This window comes from Larus michahellis, chromosome 1, assembly GCF_964199755.1.
Source record: "Larus michahellis chromosome 1, bLarMic1.1, whole genome shotgun sequence".
Lineage (NCBI taxonomy): Eukaryota > Metazoa > Chordata > Aves > Charadriiformes > Laridae > Larus > Larus michahellis.
The window spans coordinates 72,392,016-72,416,409 of NC_133896.1; the positions used below are offsets into that span (position 1 = coordinate 72,392,016).

Genomic DNA, 24,394 nt, shown 5'->3' on the forward strand with positions numbered 1-24,394 from the left:
TACTTCCACTCCTAGGCTCTCCAGACTCTTCTGCAAACCTCTTTAACTCATTAAACAGAAAGAAGTTTAATGCTGCAAAAAGATTGCTTTCCAGGCAGTGAGCCGATTCGGCCCGCAGAATGGTTCAACAAGTGTCAGACCCACATAAGAAAAAGAGTAGGAATGCGGAGCAAAGAACATGAGGAGAGAGGATATAGTTTTAAACCGCATTTCACCTTAGCTAACCAATAAAAAGGAGAACAAAAGCACACAAATATCTGGATTTAAACATCTACGAAGCCATATTCTGTAAATTGCCTTGCCTGAGTCCCAGGGGGACATCCTGTTTTCAATGCATCTTCCATTTGGCTCAGCTTAGTCATATGGAAAAACTGGTAAATCCCTGTTTTGTTTACCAACAGGATTAAAAACCACATGAGGCAACCACTCAGAGGACAATTATAGTGTCAGTATTTTTAACTCATTTATTTTTCTGGTTGCAAAAAGCATTTTGAAATCTTGTTTTACTAGGCACTGTTCAAACTGTTACTCAAATGCAATTACACTAATGTTAGACTGAGACAAAGGAAAATATTCTCACAGCAAAACAATTAGGTACTTACAGTTTTGAAAAGGTTTTCGGAAGAAATGACTGATATTGTACGCTTAAACTTTGACTTTTATTCTAAATTGTTAAAAATTAACCCAAGCATACTTACTGCAGAATTTGTGTTTTTGCCAAATGCTTTCAGCTGTGCATTTTTGAGTACTCACTCAGATGTGAAAGACATAGGCTGAATACTTCATTAGAAAAAATTTCAGCCGATCTCTTTCTCTTCCCCCTCCAAAAAGGGCCAAGAGCTACAGCTGTGTCAGATCCCTGAGCATGAAATGCTGAGAGTCCTGCCCACTGAAGAAATCCAGAGAGCGTTCACAAGAAAGAAAGGAACTTTAAGAGTGCACATAATTATAGATTTACAGGCTAGGTGGTGTCCTAGCAAAGGGCGACACAAGGTCAAAGTGGAAGAGGGGAATAAGTTTGTGTTTCTCACATCCTGAGAGGGTGTTTAAGCCCTGAGTTAGTGGGTGGAAAGCAGCCCAGGCATAATCATTGAACTCTTCTTGCTGTCTTGGAATGATTTGGAAGAAAGTGTAGCCCCTCTCAGTTGGTATAAAGCACTTGGAGGCTCAGCTGTAGGGCAGAACTGGGTCTGAAACAAAAGTGGAGAAAATGACCTCAGCCTCTGAAGCACAGAGGCATAATATTACTCTTTTCAGCATCCCCAGCTGCTGGTCTTCAGTGTCTCTCCTCAGTGTAACAGCCTTTCTGGACCTATTTTTGAAGTATCCAAGTTTAATCACTTATTATATAATTGGGGAGTTGTTAATTCTAGAAGGGGGGAAAGATCCTAATAATTAGGCACTGCAACTTTCACTAGGAGCACCCTTTCCTTTGGGACTTTTGTTGAATGATGACAATTCACCATGCAAAAGTGACAGAAAAAAGAACCACCCATAGTCACACAGCTGTTGTGGTTGTCCTACAGGCTACTAGTTACTGATTACTGGACATTACAAAATCAGAGAGCAGTTTGACCAAGAATAAACAGTTCTTGCTAATATGACAAGAAGAGATGATGTGACCTTGATCAAATTGGGCAGACATTAGATCTAAGAATCAGTAGATACACCTTCGAGTACTGGTGCTGAAGCAGGTTTCATCTGTGACCTTAAGTCTCTAGATGACACCTGTGTTTTTCTCCCTCACAGAAATAACTACTAATGCACACGAAAAGCCTAAAGGCAAGGTCTAAAAGCGTGGTGAGGGTGGGATTGGGATTAATGAAAGCCTGGCTTTGAGCACAGCCTGCAGGGCGGTGTTTCTCAGCTTTCTGAGGGAGCACCCAGCCTTCCTGAAAATCTTCCCTGGACTACCACAAACCCTATGTGGTTATTCTGCTGGGAGGGGGAAATAACACACCAGCAAGATACTTGGCTTTTGTGTTACACAGTATGGTTTTGTCTCAAAAACTTACAAATCTGCTGCTGTACTGAAAAATATTTTGTAGGGCCTCTGATGATGCCTTATGGATCACTGGTGGCTGAGGAAGCTGGCCTGCTCAGTGCTGCGCCAGAGCATGAGGTAAGGCATTTTTCCCTGTTATTTCTTAGAGTAAAAGCTCCTAATTGTAAATTTCTGAGAGCATATTTTCTCAGTTCTCACACACTAGAAAATTTGTCAAGTTAAAATCTATTAAAATGCTTCCAATATGTGAAAAGCTTCATTCTCCATCAGAAAATATGCATTTCATGAGAGCTACAGTGCTGCTTTCTCTTCTTGCTTCATTATGGTCTCCAAAGCACATCTGATGCCTGTCTGTACTGGGATTTTGCTCATCCAGTTTAACTAGAAATAGAAATTCTGTTTCCACTTTTGATTTCCTTTACCTAAAATCTGAGGTAACGTCTTATTTCCCACTGAGATATTTTGAATGTTTCCTTACATTTTATATTTTCTCCACTTACCCATTGCCACTTTTGGAAAATTCAAAAATCCTCTGACAAAATAAGAAGAAAATATTAAGACAGAGGTCCAAGTTCTGCCACGTAGTGCTATGTGTTCACAGAAGACAGTTCAATGAAAAAGCAATAGTGAACAGAGGTAGAAAATGGGTGAGTATAAAGCTGCCTTAACTCCATCCTTGCTTCTTTAAATAAACAGGTAGAGGGGATGAGGGAAGAGGATACTGCCAACCAAAATGGCAGTTGTTCAGTAGCGTATGTCAACAGCAATGTAGTATTCATTCAGATGTAAAGTGACTTCTCTCCTGTACCCATACGATGTGCAACAGCCCTCTGTGTATGACTAAGCCTTGTTCTATGTAGGAGAGAAGTCTCGGTGTCATTAGAGCCTTACGCTTGCTTTCGCATTAAAAATATCTTAACTTCAGTATTCTAATTGTAGTAGTTAGCTATGGAAACCTGACTGCAACTACCTAATCAAGAGACTTACCTAGGAGAATGCACAGGGAATTTTATACATGATATTATCTTAAATGATTAGAAACTAGAACTGTAGATCTCAGTTTAGTTGTTTTTTACCCTGTGTTTAGCTATTACAAGGATTTACCAGTCCTTTCTTCTTTCTCTCTCACCCTAGCTATTTTTTTTAATATTTCATCTGATAACTATTTGTAGAATATATTCTACATATATTTTGTATTTTAATCCATGCCTATTTGGAAAGGGGGAGGAAACACCATGATTTTGTTCACAGAGATCCCAATTTTCAAATCTTCTTATCCATCATAATTATTTAAAAGTGAGCTTCTGAGATGCATGCAAGTATTTTCAGCATCTACAGGAAATAAACAAACCAGTGAAATAAAAGACATTGTCTGGGGTTTTAATTAATTATTAAATAAATAACCATTAAATAAACTTTGGTGAGATAGAAAGTCATAGCAACATCACATACAGGACTGTAATTCTACAATCTCAGTAGGAGTATTTTGTTCAACAATAATTTCTGCTCAGGGTGAGTAAGGTTGAAGACTCAGGCCCAGCAAAGGAATTACAAGACATGGAAAGCAAAAATTCCAGTCAAATAAACAGTGGCAGGCATTTAACAATTTGCTTTCAATACTTATCTCCATATCAGAAAAAAATAACACAGGTGGCAGTTTAAGTGATTTATAGTTTGTGCCTACTATCATATGATTTTCTAGCTCTACTGTAGAGAACTTTGCTTTTAAAATTTCCCCTAGAATTCATCATCAATAATGTGCAGTTTGGAAACTGAAGACAAATAAGTGCCCTCTTTCCTCTTGAAAAGAAAAAATACTAAAGGGTAAGAAGAAGAAGAAAAAAACCATATTATCTTTTTAAAAGCTGAAGTACCTCTTCAGGATGATGGCTTTAATTACTGCATGCATTGGTTTATCTCAATTGACTTTTGAGGTTTAAATGCCTTTTTCCAAAGATTCACATTGCCCATTATAAAAGTTTTACTCTTACACATAGCACTGAATTTTGGTCAATTCATATTAGCATATTTGCAAAGTGCCTTAAAGTAGGAACGCATGTACTGAACATTCACAGAAGTCAAGAGAATTTCACCTACTGATGTGCTTAAGTATGAACTGAGTTTATCTTTATAAGCAAAATGAAGAGATAGATGTTTCAAGGGCGTGTTCCTTTGGACACATGTACACACAAACACATGCACACTGATAAGAGTTTTCCCAAGGATTATCTACATTCAAACCTTCTCTCTGGTGTTCTACTTTTCTGTAGCACCATGAGAAAGGAAGTGCTACTGGAATCAATCTTTGTTTCATGGAGAAAGAGACTTCTGCTTGCAAATGAACAAAAGCTAGTATCCACACATGTGGCTCCACAGTCCTGGAGGAAAGAAAAAAGGCCTTTTACAGGGATAATGAAAGAAATCATTCCTATGAAAACAGTGTTTCCCCAGAAAAAATATTAGACTGAAAATAGATTTATTTTAATTTTTAGCTGCCTGAGAGTGCTGGAGAGCTTTCGTATTTTTTCAGGCTTTTTGGAAGTTGAAGGATGTTGGGGGAACATTTTTGGGGTAAGTGTGTGTTCTCGATCGTAAAGGTGGCATACTTGTGTGGTCTGTGTGCATAAAAAGTGCGCCTGAAGGAATACACTCATAAGGCCCATACCTGGGTACTTTAGTGAGTTCTGTGAATTTTCACTGTTTGGATGTGCTTAGGTGACACTGGCAAACACCTAGTGTGCAGATCTTGACCTTTATTCCTGCTTTTGTTTCAGCACACAGCCTTCAGCGGTGGTACTGGGGTACTGAATGAAGGAGTCACTTCCAGTCATTTGCCAGTGATCAGCAACATGTGCAAATTAAATACTGCCCCCCAAAAAATAGGAGTAGAGATATGAAATTATGATATGTTCACAAAGGCATAGTTTAATATTCAGTAAATTTATGTAAAATTCAGTGTGTATGGAATTCGGTATTTTTCTCTATTGTGATTAATTCACAGATAATACAGCACTATAGAGAGCCTATGATGTCTTAGCATATTGAATTCTCATGTTCCTCAAGGAATTTCTCCTAAAGGCCATGTTTGCACCAAGTTCACTGCTTCTTGCATTATCAGTCCGCCTCTTGAGAAACTGAGACTACAAGTATTTTTTTCTAGTTGGGTAGATTTTGTTTGAGAGGGTGTTCTAATCATTCTGATGCTTCAATATAAGGAAAATACCTTGAAAGAGTCAAGTATTTGTATAGAATCAGGTATACCCTATTCTTAGCAAGTAGTTTTGTTGAACATCCTCATCTAGAGTCTCACAATAGGCATTAGAGAGAGTCAGGTATTTCCAGAGAGCAATTTATCCCATCTTAAGACAGCTGTTTAAAATAAGTGGGAGGAAATGGTCTCTAGAGGTGCTTCTTTCTTCCCTTTGATTTGAAAGTCTAGAGAGCTAGCATAGCCTAGGTAACTAACTTTTAGACAGATAAAAATCAGGTCAGATGACACCTGTCCTGGTTATCTCTCATTGTCATTCAAGATATGCTCCCCTTGGCCAAGGAACAAAAAAGTCTGTCATCCAGCAGCTCCCAGCCTAAGGTCAGGACCTCCCTACAATTGCTTATGCAAGCTCACAGGAAATTCAAATGGATAAATGGTGTTCTTGTGGACATCAGCAGAGGTTCTCAGTAAAAAATGCAGACTTGATGTACAATTTTTGGTCCTAGTCAAAATGTTATATGTAATGATGAGTTACCTACCAAAAATAAAGAAGTCACTTCTGGCCTCACTCGAAAGCAGGGAAGCAACCATCTGCATTTAACACAGAAAGTAGGGTGTTGTTGTTTATCCCTGTATATGCAGAAACAGAGAGGCACAAGACCTTCTGCTCATTTTGAGCCTGAATTCAGATTTAGTTTGGCTATCCAGTAACATTTCCTTTCCTCTCACCTCAACACAGTGCATGTTAGCACAGACTAGATGAAGATTCAGATATGCCTTCCATCCTCAACTCTGCCATCAACTTTGTGCATCCCCCTTAACTCATCATCGTCTCAAGATTTTCCCCTGTAACACAAGAACCATAAACAGTAATTTATAGCAAGCATTCGGATCCATACATTGGAGGTAATATTGTCTATGTGCAAAACATCAATTGTTGCCTGTTTTCATAACTATTGATTTCTTTAAACCAGTGAGACTGTCATAACAGTTTCTCTTTTAAGAAAGCAGTTTAGCACTGTATGGTTTGGGGGGTTTTGCTTTTGTTTAGTAAAACAGATTCATGTCTTCTAGCCTTGTGGCAAACTTTATGAAGACATAAAATTCTTTATTCTATGTAAAATTTGCCACAAGGCTGGAAGACATTCTGTTACACAAACTTCTATTTTTAAATGTTAGAAAACATAAATGTTCCAATTGTCAAAATAGCTTTTCAGAATAAATTACCTGTGTAAAAAAAAAAAAATAGTTGAAAACCTAATTATATATTTTTGGGCAGTACCTCCTTCTCAAAGTACAAAGGGATTTGTTGTGTGCTCAGGTCGTCAGCTTTCCACTAACGAGGCATATTGTCTCATGAACATACTTCAAGAAAAGTTAAAGGAACAAATGTACTGTAGGTTGACTGGCAGTTCAAAGGCTTCAAAGTCTCTCTGGAGTCTTTTCCTCTAAAAAAAATGACATTAACTATGATTCATCAATCAGTGGTTTATGTAACCTGATAGCATTTCACTTTCGCTATCCATCAAGTCCCCAAGTTTTTTGGTGTGTGATAATACGCTTAGTGTGCAGAGATATCATCAGGCTAGATAGTGGTTACTAGAAAACACTTAAAGGTGATACTCCTGGCCTTTCTAGGTATGCTTTACATACGGACCTCTTCTAAGACAGCTCAATCCTAAAAGGTATGAAACATCTGAATGGAAGCTCCAGAACATGAACAAAATTTGGGGAATCAGGCATGTATCAATGCATCTACCTGTGAGCATGGCTTTCTAACTACAAACACTTCATTTTTAAAAGATGTGAAATTTTCATAGGATCCCTCAAAACAGATATTCTTGCTCAGAAAGGTTTAAGTTGCATGAAATATACATCCTCTTTTGACAACAGAAATTAAAGAACTGACTTCGAGTAACAGTGTACATTCAAAACTTTTTAATAAAAAATACCTTACCTCCATGGTGACAATTTTTATGGTGCTTTTAACAGATGTTTATTCAACTGCTACAGACTATTATAAGTATTATAAAAGGCAACAGGGTGATATATGACCTAGAGCAGTGGGCTGCAATGATCCATAACACCATGGAGAAGACTATGACTGTTTATGACAACTGCTTATAAAGTTATTTAAGACTCTGTTAACCTTTCATTGACTTAAATTATATGAAATGTTCTGTTGATGTGAAATTATATATGACATTGCCAACATTCTTCATTTTTTAACACATTACCAAATAATTATGAACAGTGTGGCAATGTGATCATTCTTTAAACTGAAACTAGCCATTTATACATTTATAGCCTGTGGGAATGCACCAGGAAGGGGTACAGGGCCTCTGCGAAGAGTAACAAAATCAAATCTACAGTCACTAGAATCATAATCACTAGCCAGAGGTCTACTCCTCCAGCTGGAAATGTGGAGGAATCGTGTAAATCAAGAAGAAGAAAAAAAAAAAAATGACCACCAATCTAGACAATGGCTTATGCAATATAAAAGACACTAAGCCCAAAAGCAGAGCTTAAGATACCCATTGTAAATAAACAGTACATACTCAACACCCACAGATTTTAAAGACACTTGTCCTGAAGTATGTGCTTCTGCTCCTCTGCACAAGGCTCTGAATCAAACACTATGATAGATGACTTTTCAGCTTTGTCCCATTAAAACTGTAGCATTCATTGGCAGAATATCTGTTAATATGAAAATATTTCAATATGATAATGAGTGGAAGTTTCCAGAACCTCAGATTTTTTTGTCTTGAATAATACAGTGCCTTCAATTTTCCACTGGCTAATAGGTTCAATAACAGTTTAGTGCAAAAAAGATCACGTTTTCAATCATCCATGTCACTTGTAGCTCCTAAAGTATTTGTGAGAGCCCACATTTAAATATCGACTTTTGCATACAATTCATGTTTTCTATTATCAAGGATGATCTCAGCCAAAAGTGCAGTGGTTGCTAAACAGATGGAAACAGCAATATTTGGTGTTAAAGACACTACCATAACAGAGCAAAAATAATCTAATTTTTTACAGATACATATGCTGAAGTCCTAATGGATTTTTAATCACTTCTTACAGTAGAGAGACAATTTCATGTACTGATTCACGTTCCCTGTGCTTATCAAAATCTTTTCTCATCTCCAAGTAGAATGAAAAGGTCAGGTCTTGCACTCACATATACAATAATCCAAGCATACAGTAAATGCAGCCCTACTGCACTTTTTTTTTAAAGAAGGGCTACCTTATTTTGCAGTCACATGTGCCGACATACCATAAATAAGTTAATTTCTGTTTCATGGTATTGTAAACGTAAATCTACCTACGTAAGCTAGTACACTGCATTTGCCCTTAGTGAAAAATTATTACTAACATGACTGATTCTCAGTTCAGCACAACTCTCCTTTTTAAAGAGCAGAGAAAATGCCACTATTAATAGCAGAGCTGTCAAGACAGCATCATCTAAAAGACTCAGAGTGTTTCAAGACAAAGCCAGATTGTCATTCTCTTGCTGCAGTTTGCAGGGCGGGGGGGGAAGTCTGATTATTGGGAGAGAGACAGCTTAAAAGAAAACTTAGTTAAAACTTATGCAGTGGATCAGGTAGGAAGGGCTGACATGATTCTGTGTAGATTTATTTTGAAAACCAGCAGTTTCTTTTACTGCTGAATGGTTTGATTTGCTCTGTATTACTAGCAATCTCCTCCACTAAGTCTGGGGTGCATGGAAGGTGATTCTTGGTCTCGCTGTATCTTCTACAGATGTCTGTGCTCTTTATAAAATGCTGGGGTGGGAAAGAGAGGGTGGAGAGTTCTCACAATTACACTTAGTAAATCAGAAAACAACACTTCTACACATACCTAATTCCTTAATCTCTTTTTTTCCCTTACAGGAGCATTCAGGGAGACCTCATTCTGCACATTCAGTAGCAGGTCTCTCTGGGGAGACCTCATAGCATCCTTCCAGTACTTAAAGGGCACCTACAGGAAAGATGAGGAGGGACTCTTTGTGAGGGAGTGTAGCAATAAGACAAGGGGTAATGATTTTAAACTGAGAGAGGGTAGACTTAGATTAGATACCAGGAATAAATTCTTTACTGTGAGAGTGGTGAGACACTGGAACAGGTTGCCCAGGGAAGTTGTGGAGGCCCCATCCCTGGAAGTGTTCAAGGCCAGGCTGGATGGGGCTTGGAGCAACCTGGTCTAGTGGGAGGTGTCCCTGCCCAGGGCAGATCCCTTCCAACTCTAACCGTTCTATGATCCTATGATCGTATAATCTCTCTGGACTCTTCTGTAAGGAGAGACCTACACAGTGAGCCAGGATGCGAATTTACAAGGCGCTGACTCTGTGAGGAAGTACTCCAAGTAAGCACCATAGCCTTCTTTTTAGCAAAATTATTTGTTCTGCCTTGAAGTACACTTAAGAGTTAACGTGTTATAGGACTCCATATACTATTGTAGTAGTGGTATGTATACATTACAGCAATATATTTGAAAGCTGAACAGATTTTTACAGATTCTCATAGACAGTGACTTTAGATAATTATCATAGCAGGAAGCACTGTATGGCTTAGGTTACTAGAAAGGAAGAATAGTAGTACTGTTTCATTTTACTTACATACCATTAGCACTGTCTAGAGCCCTTGTAAGTGACACTGATAACCAAAGGAGAGTTCTGCTTTTGGTTGCAGAAGCAGACAGACTACTGGAAGCAAGTTGTAGAAGACACAGGGGAAAAGAAAATCAAACATTTAAACCTTCTGTTGTATTCAAAGGTAAATTGTTGGATATTGCAAGCCAGTAGAAGCCATGCAATTAAGGAACTATAACTCATCAATCACTGTGTTGTCAATCCTGACTTTTCTGATCTAAACATGGGGTTTATTCCTCTTGCCTGGGAGATTCTCAGCTGTAGGAACTGATTCAGGACAAACTCTACAGAGCTAATTCTCAGAGCAATCATTAGCAATAGCCCTTTGAGGCTAGCTGCATCATTGTTCTGTCAATGGTGTGAGCTGAGTAGCATAATACATCATAAAAGCCAGATTTAAGATATTGTTAACTATACAAATTACTTCTTTCCATTTGCTAGTCAATTCCATGGATGACCTCCCTTCATTTCTGAATCACCTGTTTTTTTCCACTGTGGAAGAAATTAACTTTGCTCCTGTTATCTCTTCTGCTGCTTCTTCCACATTTCTTTCGCAAGTTTAACATCAGTTTTGGAATCAACAATAAGAGCTCTTTGAGTTTTCATCACTGCTGAAATGGCCCACACCAAATAGGAGTAACAAAGAAAGTTATGCTAGCAAAAGCATATTTTACAAAACAATATTTGAACAAAGCAGATATGCATAAATTAAGTGGTAAAACTACAACTCCACACACCGGAAAGTACAAACATTGTAGTATTCATCAATATAGTACCAAGCAAGAAATACTGGGAAGAGAGTATTATAACCAAAATTTTCAGACTTTGGTATCCAAATGTAAAAATTTAGGGAACAATCCAGCTTCCTAATCATAGGTGTCTAGTGTAATTTTAGACTCCCTCTGATGTTCTGCCTAGTCTGCAGTTGCTACAAGTGTCCTACTAGCCAGGTTCATGGATGTCAGTCCTGAATATCCTAGGACATCTGAAATGATAGCAGAAAACTAGGTTTAGGCACCCGATTTACTCCTCTAATTTCAGATTTGACCATTTGAACACAAGGCATTTAGTTTTTTTCAGATGTGCTGACACTATCAGTGAAACCTTTTTTTTTTAATATTTCTGTTTCAAAGCTTGATTCAAATTTATTTAAAGGAATCAAAGGCTAACAAAATTGTTATAAAAATGAGGCAATTTTGTCAGATCACATGAAACATTGTGCTCAACTCACGAAACTGCTACAAGCACTGACACATGCACCATTCTGTTTCATTACTGGTAAAATTTACAGTGATGCATATTAATGCTACTGTTGTTACAATTTCTGGTTTATTCGAAAAATTGAAATAAGCTCATTTCAGGTTAATACCGAAAGCTTTCCCTTTTCTGTTTTGATACAACAGGCAAACTCAACCCTGAGTTATTCACACGCTTCTAGATCCTGGTAACTGAGCAACAATGTAATTTGCTGGAGACATCTATCTTACACAGCAGAACAGCATCTGGTAAAATGCATGCAACAGGTAATATGGCTTTTTGTCGCTCTCACAAATGGGAAAGAGACATCCATTACCGAAAGTCTTAATGTGTGTTACTAATGTTATCAAGCAAATGTGTAACTCAGAAACTGAAAAGCAGCCATTAAAAGTGGTAAATAGCTGTCCAGCAGGTGTCGAGAATAGCCTAAGAAAAAGGTAAATATGACAAAGAGAGGAACACAACCTTAAATGTTAGGAACTGAGCACATAAGAGAGTTAAAAAGCACCCCTGATGTAATTCATTTCGCATTCATTTAGACACCCCCAGTGTAAACATCTATATCTGAGCGAATCACCCAAGCCTGCTTTTATAGTCAAAAAAGAAAAACAGGCACAAATCGCCTGAGCTATTTTAGACTTACACGTTAGAAACAGGCACTAGAACGGTCTGTCTAATCATCTCACATTTAGACAGATTAATCCCATTGCCCGGTATGTAAAAGCAGCAGACACTTGAGATGAGGCTGGTTCCCTATTCGCCTGCTGCCAGTGCATTACAGTGCAGAGAATGTTCATCATCTTGCAACTCAAGACATTTATGTAGGTAATTTCCAGAAGGAACCGGGGCATTGGCATACCATATGTTCTGGATTCTCTGTAAACTTCAGCTCTGGTATCCCCTAACCCTCATATAGGCACAGTACTTCAGACAAATCTTTTCATATAGACTTAAACACCAGTATAAGTATGTAAAATTACCATGTGACTGCTCAGGATAGAATTGATCATGGGTCTCTTTACTAAGAATACCTGATTTTTTTCTTAGGTTGATAACATTTGTTATGCACAGTAATAAAGTTTTTTTCCTAAGATCAAGGTTAAGGAACTTCGTCAGTCATAAATATAACTAACCACTAAATATAACTAATCCCTTCACTGAATGCTACTAACTGCACAGTATTTTGTGCCAGGTTATTGAAATTTGAGTTATGAATAGTTCTGCTGTCAAAGAGATTCCACAATCTCATATTCCACTCTTGTTTGTGTGGGAAAACACTACTCCTGCTTAAGATAACTTGTAACAGAAGCCGTAGTACCTTAATTTTGTTAACATTACATCTGACTAATAGCTGAATAGACTTCTTGCTGACTCTGCCAAAATGCTATGTGGCCCAGGAGGCAGGCAATGGTCCTGAGACATCATGTGCCTGGTTTCATTTCTACAGTGCACTCAAGAATCAGCCTTTCTCTTCTTCCCTCGAAGTAGAGAAAGAGTGGCTCCCCAAGGCCACTTGCAGGACAGCTGGAGTTAGGATTTGAGACCAATATTTCTTTGAAAAGGTTGTTTCACTTTTCTTATGGCAACCCAATAACTGATTCAAGCTTGACACAATAATCATTCATTCAGCTTCCTTAAAACATAACAGATTCTGAATATTCAGTCCAATCTTTTAAAATCTTAGATGCAAACTGCATCTGATCTATCCATTGCTTTTCAGGAGTTGAAACAACATGAGTTTGCTTTTTCACAAGAGTTGAGCATACACACCACTACTGAGTGTCTGTGGGACCTGTCAATCACCAGCCAGATTATTTTCCTAATTGCTTTTTTAGCACAATTCTATCTCTGTAAAATGGGTCTAATCATGCCTTCATTTCAGAGGAGTGAAACTGCTACAGTGAAAATAACACCAGAATGTTATTTCATTGTAGTCAAATGCTACAGTGAAAATAACAACAGAAGACTCTTCAGACAGATAAACTTGTTTCAGATGTTGCACAGAATGTATTGTCATGGTGGTGACAAAACAACACTGTACTTACTTCTCTTACACTGGTACTGTCCATCCATGGAAAAATGACAGGAACGTGGTGGAAAAGAAAGTGTATGGCCGTATCATTAAAAACAGAGAGCACAATATCCAGAAGCAGCATCTCTTTTAAAAAAACAAAACAAACAAACAAAAAAACCCGAAAACATTTCATCGCTTGTTAGAATCGTATTTGCGGACTAGCTGTTTCATCAGTTTAAGAGGCTGCTATCCCAGCTAAATATTCCTTCTGTATTCAACTCAAGTAGCACAGATGCCTGAAGAGAGACAACACTGGAACTTTAGACATTTCAGTAAAAATCTGGTGTTACAGACTAAACCAACAAAGGAGGCTTCCAGTTAACGCAGTGTACTTGGCATTGAAGCAATTATGGATTAATTCATGTTCTGCGGGATATGGAAGAGGCATATGATAACTTCTTATCACAGAAAACTTTGCCTGAGCTTTTGTGCCAGCATCTTAACTTCCATAAATAATTGAAAGTCCTGTTTTTCAAAGGCATTTGGACACCGAAAGGCAACTAATGAAATGGGGGCGGGGGGCAGGGGGTAGGGGTGGGCAGGCTATTGCCTAATTCCCATTGAAATTGTGAAAAAATGGTTCTAATCTGTATCCTTGGAAATCTTCAATCAGGTAAAGAGTACACTAGTGCACACTAGAGAAATAAATTTGCACAGGCAGCCTTTATTCTGGTGTTTCCTAATTTTTTAATCTTAGTCTTTGCCTTCTTAAAGATATTAATTGCCACAATTTTCATGCATGACACAGAGAATGTGTTAGTAAAATATCAGATTTAACATTAGTAAGGACAGAATTTTCATTCATATTCATACTTTACTGAAAAATGTACATGATTTCTACCTTGTTACCCTGAATGATCACCCTATCTGTCAATTTAAATAATTTTCACTCTTTTCTTATTCCTCATACAGCTTTTATCCCTTCAAACATTTTTTTCTGTTTTGATCATTATATGCTTCTACAACAAACCTCCACAACTTTAACTATTCGATCTTTTCTAAGATCTCTGTTTTCTTATATTTCAGTTGCTGGTGATCTGGTGTTTCATTTACTCTGGCTTTCTTTATAACTTCTGTTACCTTATTTAGCCCTTGAAAACACCCACAGGGAATATTACCTCAGCATCTTATCCGAACTGTAAGATTGAGGCTACGGTTCTGATGTGCAATATGCTATTACAGTATCTTCACAAGGGCATCCTGCATATACCAGGTTAATATTTACTGATGTGCTAATGTAATAATGACCTATCTGCCTCTGCTCCTCTCTGGGGTACTTTCTATCTATAGGGATGGGAATTAATGACAGTGTCTCTGTGCTGCCTGATGTCAGAGCTGAGAAAGGTGTGAAGGGTATATAAGAGCCGTATTACTTGTCAGCAAGGAAAGAGGAAAAGGGATACTCCAGAGATAGATGCAAGCGTGGAATTGTTGCGTGCACCCTTCTTGCTAACACAGGCGTGCTTCTTCAGTTAGCTCCCTGACCACTAAAAGGTAAACAATTTCACTTTTTTTCTTACTTAAGATGCAGTGCAACAGATGTGCTTTCAAGAAAGCACAACATTTCTCATTATTAATCAACAGCATTTTTCAGGAAAAGGCTAAGATAACTTCAAGGTAAATTACACCTGGCACCAGAATTTGAGACTGGGACATGTTGGAAAATGCAAACTGGAGATAAAGGAAAGGATTGAAACTACTAGATGGAAAATGAACATTTATTGTTGAGAGCTATCTGTCTGAAACTGCGTTGTGTCACTAAACTCAGTGATCATTTTTTTACTCTGTGATAAAGACTAGCTGCTGTTGATTTAGGACAGAAAGGGCATCAGTAATAAGATATGCTAAAGAGTATTTGGGTTTGCTTTCAGTTTTGAATGATTATCCTTTTCAGAAAGTTTGGAAGCAAGGATGTGCAACCTAAAGCTGTCAGTTTTCTTCATTGCACTTTCTGTCACTCTGAGCTGCTTGGAAGCTACACCTATTGAGAAGTGAGTAATAAATAATCATATTTATTTCTTTTTAGGGAAAAGGTATTCAGATTATTGCATGAATCGCATTTGCTTTCATATCTCAAATAATATGAGCAAAAATAGAGCTATTCAATTTCACAGGTTATTTTATTGTTGTTTAAAGATTACTATCTGTGGCTGATGATCTCTCTGATGGTACTTCCAAGAGACAAGGATGGATATCGCCGGTAATGTCACGGAATACATTTTCAGGACTTAGTGAGGAAATGCCAGAACACCCAGCAGCAAAGACAAAAAGGTATTCGTTTTCCTTGTTTCTTCTAGTCACATTAGTTAGGATTAAATTATGAAGTAAACTTTGCACCAGTGACTCTTTGTGTCTGTTATTTATCCTCCAAAAGAGCTTAAAATACCTTTCTTCTTGTAATTAGAGCTATTACAGCTATTCTGTATGCATGAAGATCAAAGCACTCACAGTAGAAAGTGAAATCCAGAAACAAAACTTGCAGATCATTTAACCACTTTACAATTATAATGCTTTCATAAATGAAAAAGGCTACAAATGCTACATTACCTTAAGAACAGTGTGTTTTTAAAGGGCTTTCTTATTTAAGTTTGTTGCATTTCCAAGCCTGAAGGAAAAAAGAAGAAAATATACTTTTCTTAATAAAACTAATGCTCTGCTAGAGTGGAATTAGTTTATAATGTAACTATTGCCTGTAAGCAAATAATGTTTCATTACAGAGTCAGAGTTAACTTTCAATTTAATCATGGGAAGAAGGGAAAGAAGCAATTGGCTCTGACAGAATTTAACTAATCTGAAATGCATTCATGTTTATAAATCAAACTTCAGGTAACTTTATTGTGAATAAAATAGCATTTCAAAAAGTATTTGCAATTTCTACTAAAAGATAATAATCACTGAACTATTCTAATTGTTCATCAGGCTTTTGAGTGAATTTATTTCAATAACAATTCTGTTATGGATAGATTCATTAAATACATGTGTCTGTATAGTTGCCTGTTCCATTTTCTCTGAATTTATAAAAAGAAATGTCATTATTATATGACAATTTGGTTATCTTCCAAAACATTTTGATAAAGAAGACTAAGGTCCCACATTTTTACAGCTATTACTTAAAAAAAAAATTAAATAATAATAATTGTAATACTCAAACACAAGGCACCACTTTTATGAGTGTAGTATGCCTTATCTGCTTTTCTGGGGCCTTGGTTTACAACATCCTACTGGGTGAACTGTCTCATTAAAGCACGTACTCAATTAAAGGTTACAGATCAGAGAGCTATCAGGTATAAGGGGTTCAGTCAGGCTAGACATCATCTAGAAATCTAGTAGCTTCCTTTAAGGACTGGAGTTTTAAACTTGGAGTGTCAGGGCCTGATTTTACACCTTTAACAAAAAAGAGAATTCTGCCTCCACAAACAAATCAGGATTTCCATGAGAACCAGCTGCTGTTTCAAGGGCTCGAGGCTTGATTATGGGCTTGATTAAACTCTTTTTAAACAGAAACACCCATGGAAACCTAAGATAACCTATACGAAGACCTATCCAACCATTTTCTTTAAATACAATTACATATTTAAAATATTAATTGCTTAGAAATTGCTGCCTATTTGCCGATGAAGAACCAGTACAATACAGACATTTCTCTAACAATTGCTATTCCATTTGCATTCTTAGATTAATACAAATAACTCTAAAAGGACAGATGACATTTTAGACAACAGATTTAGTCAATCGATAGGAAAATGTACTCATTGGTAATTGTTCAGAGTTTGAAACTGGGAAAATGTCACTCTTAACAGTTTGCAGCAAAAAATTTGCTGTGGTCTACCGCATACCACATCAACGTGAAGAAACCCAAGAAAATTAACAATAACTCAATAAGCAATCTCAGCAAGCAAGTATTTCTGTCTGAAGGAACAACATAGTGGCCTAAGAAATAAGTTTGAAAACTCAAGCTCTTTCAAGATAACCATTGTATTTTGATTTTTAAAAAAATAAGTAAATCTCATGCTACATAAGTTCTACATGGAGTTCTGTGAATGGTCTAGTAGTTTAGACCATAAAATGTTCTTTTTAGATATGGATTCTTCCATGGACACTCTTTTAAAGTCTCATCCAGCAAACTAACTCCTACCACAACACCACTTTCAAGTTGCTGGTGTTTCAACAAAGATGTGGCTGCTTTTCAGTAGTGAAGAAATCTCTGTTTAGACAGAGCAAAATCTTAAGTGGTACTGAAGTCAGCAGAAGTTGGCAACGCCTGCCGCCTGTCATGATATGTGGAACAGTTGGGAGAAAGAGTCTCTGTGCTCAGTTCACTTGGTGCGGACTGGAAGATTAATAATGTTCTCTGCAGTGAGAGCAGGATATGATTCTGTGGGAACAAGAGAACTAAATAAATGTTAGTGGTTGTCATTATGTTAGTAATCCTCATGATATCAGCAAGAGCTCTAAATAGATTTAGAAGTTCAGCTTAAAGCTAAACATTTAGTCATTGTTTTCACTTACTGTCTTAACTACACTATCATTACAGGTTTTCTAGATGTCATAAACTGCTATGTGGAATATCAATAAAAATGACATATGACTGTTAAGGTCTTTGCATTTAAATAACCCCCATCATTAAAACTGATAATAGCATACAACGCAAGATTTTTTTTCAGGCACAAAGTAGGTGGTAGGAAGATTGTAATGTTCCTGTATTTGTGCACATATTAAAAGAACTCCCACATTAGCACAGCTCAAATGCCTATCAGAAGTGGCACACTTGATTGCTCATCATTTGACTTAATCTTGGCTCTTTTTGTTTTACCTTAGTAGTCACCATCTGGAGAAACGGAAATGCAACACCGCTACATGTGTGACACAACGCCTGGCTGACTTTTTAGTTCGTTCCAGCAGCAACATCGGAGCAATTTATTCACCTACGAATGTGGGGTCCAATACATATGGAAAGAGGGACACAGCTGAGCTTTTAAGGAGAGAACCCCAAAACAATGCACAGCTTTAGGGTGTTAAAATGACAACTGTTACAGTTTTCATTAGGATCTCAGTTTTTAATGTATCAATAACCTCTTTGTCATTTATTATTTGTACAGTCTTAGCAGTGCCTTGTTTTCTGTGTGTGCGTGTGTGTGATTATGTGATCTATGTTCCTTATTTCATTATACATGTACAATGACATGCATAGGCTATTGTTTCAAGTCCATTAGGAACTCCAGAAATCTGCTTGTCAAATTCCTTTGTAAAAAAATAAATATATATATCACAATAATAAATGGAAAAGGAATTGCAACAGGGTTTATTATTATTACTATTATTATTATTAAAAGGATTAAAAAGATAACCATATGTCTATGTCTTTATAGTCACAGTTTGTAAGCGAAAGAAATCATCTTAATTAAGACCAAGAAAAATAAGAATGCTAACAGAAGTTAGGTCCTAATGAAAGTAAAACAGCAGGATCTTCTGGGTTTGAAACATCTATGGCATCTTGTTTTGCATTACTGAAGGAACAACTAGATGAGACAAGATGGCTGCATTGTGCATATGGTTATACCAGTTAACTCACTGGTCTCTTTCCACCTTAACGTGCATTTAGCAAGAAAAGTGGTCTGGCAGCACAGATTCCCATATGTACTGAGCATGGGATCTTACGCATTTACAGTTCTTACTTTAAGATGGTATCAGTAAAGCGTAAGCATAGTGAGCATAAGTGCTTTAAAATATGATTAAAAGAAAACTCAGTTAACAAGGCAGCAGAAACATCTGTCCTTGGGTATTCCTTTCCTTGAACTAGAGTAACAAAGGTAAGAGACAAAACCAATGAGCAGTTCAAGCACCAGAAGGTACCACAGAAACAGGGTAAATTTGCCCACTGGCATATTTACATTGCTACCAAAATCTGAGAAAACTAGTTTAGAGATGGGTGGACCTTCATGGAATTTTGACAGTGTTATTTTCTCCTACCTCAGCCCAATACCAGTGCAGGATTAATAAAAATGTTTGTTCCTTTATATTGTTAAGCAAAGTTTCATAGAGATGACATCCTAGATCACAGCAATGGTTGTTTTGTCCATCATTTTCTCAGTGAAGAGTTCACTATCATCTGAAAAACATTATTGCCCAATTATGAAAAACACTCAGCAGAAGCTTAGTGCTGGAGAAGCAAATGAAATCTTAACAATTGCTTTTTGTTGATTTGTTTCTGTTATAAAGTATGCCTCAAAATATAAACATTTTTGCTAAATTGAATGTTAAATGGCATATTCCCTTCATTTCACAAATAATACAAGGGAATAAAAATTACTGCACAGATTTTCTGCTGTGAAATTGCTACTGATTACTCTGTTGAGAAAAGTTTCAGCCTTCATCAATGTTCTAATGGATATTTATTCTCAATTTTATTGAGAAAACCTTTCAGATTGTCTTAAACTTGTCTAATATTTCTGCCAGCTTGAAATGCTTTCCATTCAAATTACTTTTGAGATATATTATACACCCATTGTGTGCTTAATTTGTTCTCCAGCCAGAATATTTACTTTTCAGAAAATAAACAAGAAAGTGACAGGATAGCTCTGAAGTGTCACTGTGACGTTTTTTGTACAGAGGAGTAACCAAGTGGAGTTGTCCCTGTGGGTGGATGCTGATTTCTAGGCCAATTCCAACGTGAAATATGTACGATGCTTTACGCATCTGCTGTTGCACTTTAAGCTACCATTTGACAAATCAAAACAAAGCGCAGACTGTCTACGCACAGGTTCAGTGGATCTGTATACATTATCTTCTGCCTTATGTACTCCTGAACCTGATAGATTTGATACTAACATCTATCTATCTAACACATTTGCCCTATTTAGCAAATACTGAAGAATGTTACTCATCTCCCAAATCTGTGAAACAAAGGAGGGGGATAAGAGATATATTAATAGTTCAGAGGGGGACCATCACACCTATTTTCAGATGCTTTTTGTCTAACCAGTTGCCAGTGCTTTCCTGCTGTTTGGTGGAGAAAGACAGCTACTTCCAATTCATCCCAGCTTAGACATCTATTTTAGGATGGGATGAATCACACTCTTGAAGTGCCTCTGTTTCTTCATTGATGATAGAGAGTGTCTAGACAATTAACTGAAAATGGGCACTTAACTTTAAGGTAACTAGTTAGGTGACACAAATCCCACCTGCAGCTGGTATGAACCATTCAACCAAAAAAAAAAAAAGTTTGGTACAAAAAAACCCCAACACACCACCTCAGGCTCCAAATCATCAGAGTGATCAACTCTCATATTCTGAACTACATTAGTTAATTCATCAGTCTGAGCATCTTGAGAAACTGCCTACACTGAGACTTGTTTCCGTGTATATACCCTTGAGAACACAACTCTGCTACCCTTCCTCCTGCTGTGTAGTTACCACCAACTGCATTTAGACCTCTTAGAGAAGAAGGATCTAGCCATGGCAAGCCCGGGAGCAAGAACAATCCTGGCAGAATGAGCCAGGAAAAGAGTGAATTTAAAAAGCAAAAGAAAAAAAGGAAAAAAAAAAAAGAAAAAAGAAGCATTTAAACATGAATTCATCAGAACCCTAAACAGCACAACTTCAGACATTTCAGAATATAAAGACTGCTAGGTGAAGCCTAGTTAAATAACAAAAATTAGGTGCCTCTATGCATTTTTAAAAATCCTGATATGCATTTATCTGCATCTTTAGGGACGTAAATATTTTTTGAGAATCAGGTCTTACATAGCTTTGATTCTTTTTCAATTTATCGGGATGCCCACCATCTTTCAGAGAATATGCAAGAAAACAAAAAATACAAAAGAGGAAAATCAAGAATGTAGACAATGTGATAAATACAGCTATCTTCACTTTAAAAATAAAAATACTAAATATCTGCTTTTTATTGTCTTCTATTAAGTTATGTTTAAAAGGAACAGAATATGGACATAATATTGAATGTCACTAAATGAGAGGGAGAAGAATAAAAGTCATCAAACAAGCAAAAGGCATATTAAAAAAAAAGATTATATGAACATGAAGAATGTTTTAAATGGAGTAGTGGGCCCTAGGGTCTAATATTTCTTAGGAACTATGACAGCTTCATAAAAGACAGAATTTATATTTTTTCATGATGAATGGAATTCAGGTAAGAAATTGATTTCACTTTTAAAAGCTTGGACTAAAACTAAGAAAGCACACAATATTCATGCAACATAAAATGTACTTTTATTGAATAGTAAATTTTGAATGAATAGTTTCAATTTCTCTTAAGAAAATATAAGTATTATTCAAATAAGATTCTTGGTGAGAGCTTTAAACAGTAGGTTGACAAAGCTTCCATTCACTTTCAACAGGGTAATGTTATTAGTAGGTCTGAATTTTACTGAATGGCTTTCTAAAACTATTTGAAAGTTAATACATTGATACTATGAATAAAATCCATTTCCTGTAACGCACTATTGAATATCTTCAGTAGCTGCCATCTTCACTTTCTAGAACTATGCCAGGTTTGAGTCAATTAGCTCACTTACAAATATAGTTTGACAGGTATGGTAGACTTCTTTTTCAGAGTTACAAGGTTAAGTAATTTTGTTGTCTAGCTTCATTATCATATAGAAAGCTCTCATATAGCTCTACATTACATTGCTTTTGCAATACAACTAGCAAAAAGCTGTGGTTAGGTATGACAGATCTCCTTGCTGTATGCAGAATATAAAAATAATGGTTGAAGTAACATGAAATAGAACCTTTCCATAGGATATGACAACTTCTGTTTCAGTCATCTTACTGTTATCTCTATTTTTTCACACTCAAAAAAAATCCTATATGGAAAAAATAAAATCTTTTTCTGAAGCCGTGTAAGCGTCAATAACAAAACTCAAACTCAGACCTGAAACCCAGTATTTAAACTAAGCTTCAGTTTAGGAAATAAGTCCCCAGAAATCTGGATTCTCTACTGATCAGTTTTTCTGAAAATTTTAGACAAATTGTTTCCAGCTTCAATTGCTATGAAAATTATATATCCTTAATTAGATCCAGTTAAGAAGTGTTTCTCCAACTAAAACTTACCTTCATATCAAAACGCTAAAAAAAAAATCTCAAGCTAGGAATCATATATGCCATCAAAAGTTAAAAGTCATGACATCAGAAGCTTGCTAAAGAATGAGACAATGGTGATAAGACAATAGTTAAAACTGCTGTTCATTATGCAACAAATTTTCTCCTTGAATGCTAAAACATCTGAACAAAAAGAACACATTCATATGCATTTTAATCCTAACAATAGGGCTGATGTGAGTAACAATCATGCCATAATGTCGCTATTTCCTAGAAATGCTTTTATAAATACAAAACCAGTTTAATTATTCAAATTAAGAATCTTAAACATGCCCCTACTTTAATAACATTTTTCCTCAACATTAAAAGATTCTTTTTGCTCAAGCATTAGAGGCAATGAAACTGCTTCTTTTAGGCTATTTTAGCATATCCTTAATATAAATGATTACTGTACACGTAGCCTGAGATCTACTGTGGAACAACTGGTGACACCAAGGGTGACAGAAACAGATTGAATTTAATTTCTTTAGTCCTAAATTTTGATTAGTGCATCATCTGCGTGGTTGGTTGTTGGGGTTTTTTTGTTTGTTTTTCAAAGGAATTAAAATACTTGGATATATTAAAATAGTTGGAGTTGTATTAAATAGATCATAACATGTGTGAATTGAAATAGTTGGAATCATTTTGGAATGAAATGCTACTCAATATGATTAAAATATGATTAAAACCAGAAGCTGCTTATTATTTACACTGTCAACAAAGGCAGATCACTTTATTCAAACAGAATCAGTCCTTATTCACTAAGCAGTCCCTTCGAAAGGGGTCAAAGTGGGACTTGCCTCTGCTAACGGAATTGTGTAAAAATTTAATCAGCCTGTGATCGTCAGTCCAGCACTGAAAAAACTGACCTACTTAACTCTCAGAATATGGGTCATTTTTAAACATCATTCTTGGATGAGCTCATTACTTGTGTTGTGTATGGAACTAGCCAAATAACAGAGGAAATTTTTTTTTTTAAAGTTGTTTTGTTGTTTTTTTTACGGGGGAAGGGAGAAAGGGGTCATAAAAACTGGAGGAGAAGACAAATAATGTCAAGGTTGCAAAATACTTCAATCCTTTTTGCAGGAACAATAAGCAAACGGTAGCCATTTTTTATTTCTAACTTGTCTGCAGTGTCACTATATAGGAAGGAGAGAGAAAAACTAAGATCCTGGGACAGTATATTCTTTCTTTTAGAGAAAATACAGATTTGAAGCAGACTAAGAGAGTGGGAGATGTTTGAGCGGATCTTAGGAGGAAAGGCTGCCTTGCTGCTCCAAGCCCTGCTTCAGATTTCAGATGACCAAGAGTGGTATTAGAGAGATCAGAAGTTGCTACCTACACTGTAACAAAGATTTTCACATCCAGAGCAAGTTAGAAGGACCAGAACTTTCTGGTCCCGTTCTGGATGCAGTGTCTTGAAAAAATGCTATTGGTGCAAGCGGACATCTCCTGTACTTCTTGGGAGCTGCTGATTTCTTAACCAATCTCAAAAATCAGGCTGGTTCCCCAGCACTTGGAGCTTCAGGCATCTGCACACAGCACTTCCCCTCAGCCTGTTTTTTTTTTAAACTGGCTTCAGACATCCTACAAATTTCCAGGAGGAGTCATAGATGCTGCTTGCAACTGCAGGAGGAGGAGTTAAGTGGGTGCAACAGGGCTAGCAGAGCCTCTGGTCAGTGGAAGCCACTGCATGTCATCTGTACTTTTCCTAGCTTCTCCTTTGGTTTTCTGGGGTTATCCCTGCATATGCTTTCTTTTTGAGGAAGACTTATTGAGCAAAGACTTTCTAAAAAAATCATTCTTGAATTTATTGTTGCTTGTTAACTCTTTTTTTTTTTTTTTGAAGAAAACCCTTTCCCAAATCAAAAAGCAAAAGTTGCCACTAATTTTTCCTACAATTTTCTTCCTAGTATATTACACTAGGACTTTCCCAAGACCCTTTGCATGCACTCCACCTGCTAACATGCAGCTTACACACTGAGGACAAAGCCAAACCAGATATGTTTGGAAGAGACCTAATAAAATTGTCATTAGATAAACCCAGAGAATATAAACAGTAAGGAAACCTAGCATGGTGTTACAATTTATTTCTGG

General features: G+C 36.7%; 1 protein-coding gene across 2 annotated transcripts; it reads left to right on the forward strand.

The window, feature by feature from the left end:
• The first annotated feature begins 14,597 nt into the window (after positions 1-14,597).
• On the forward strand, positions 14,598-18,306 carry IAPP (islet amyloid polypeptide). Of its 2 annotated transcripts, none has more exons than XM_074572750.1 (4): positions 14,598-14,695; positions 15,096-15,192; positions 15,338-15,472; positions 18,020-18,306. In XM_074572750.1, exons 2-4 carry the CDS (start codon positions 15,113-15,115, stop codon positions 18,210-18,212), a joined length of 408 nt encoding a protein of 135 aa, XP_074428851.1. In that variant the 5' UTR covers positions 14,598-14,695; positions 15,096-15,112; the 3' UTR covers positions 18,213-18,306. The 2 variants fall into 2 exon arrangements, with proteins under 2 accessions (XP_074428851.1, XP_074428853.1); XM_074572752.1 differs by having other exon boundaries at positions 18,023-18,306.
• Positions 18,307-24,394: the final 6,088 nt, after the last annotated feature.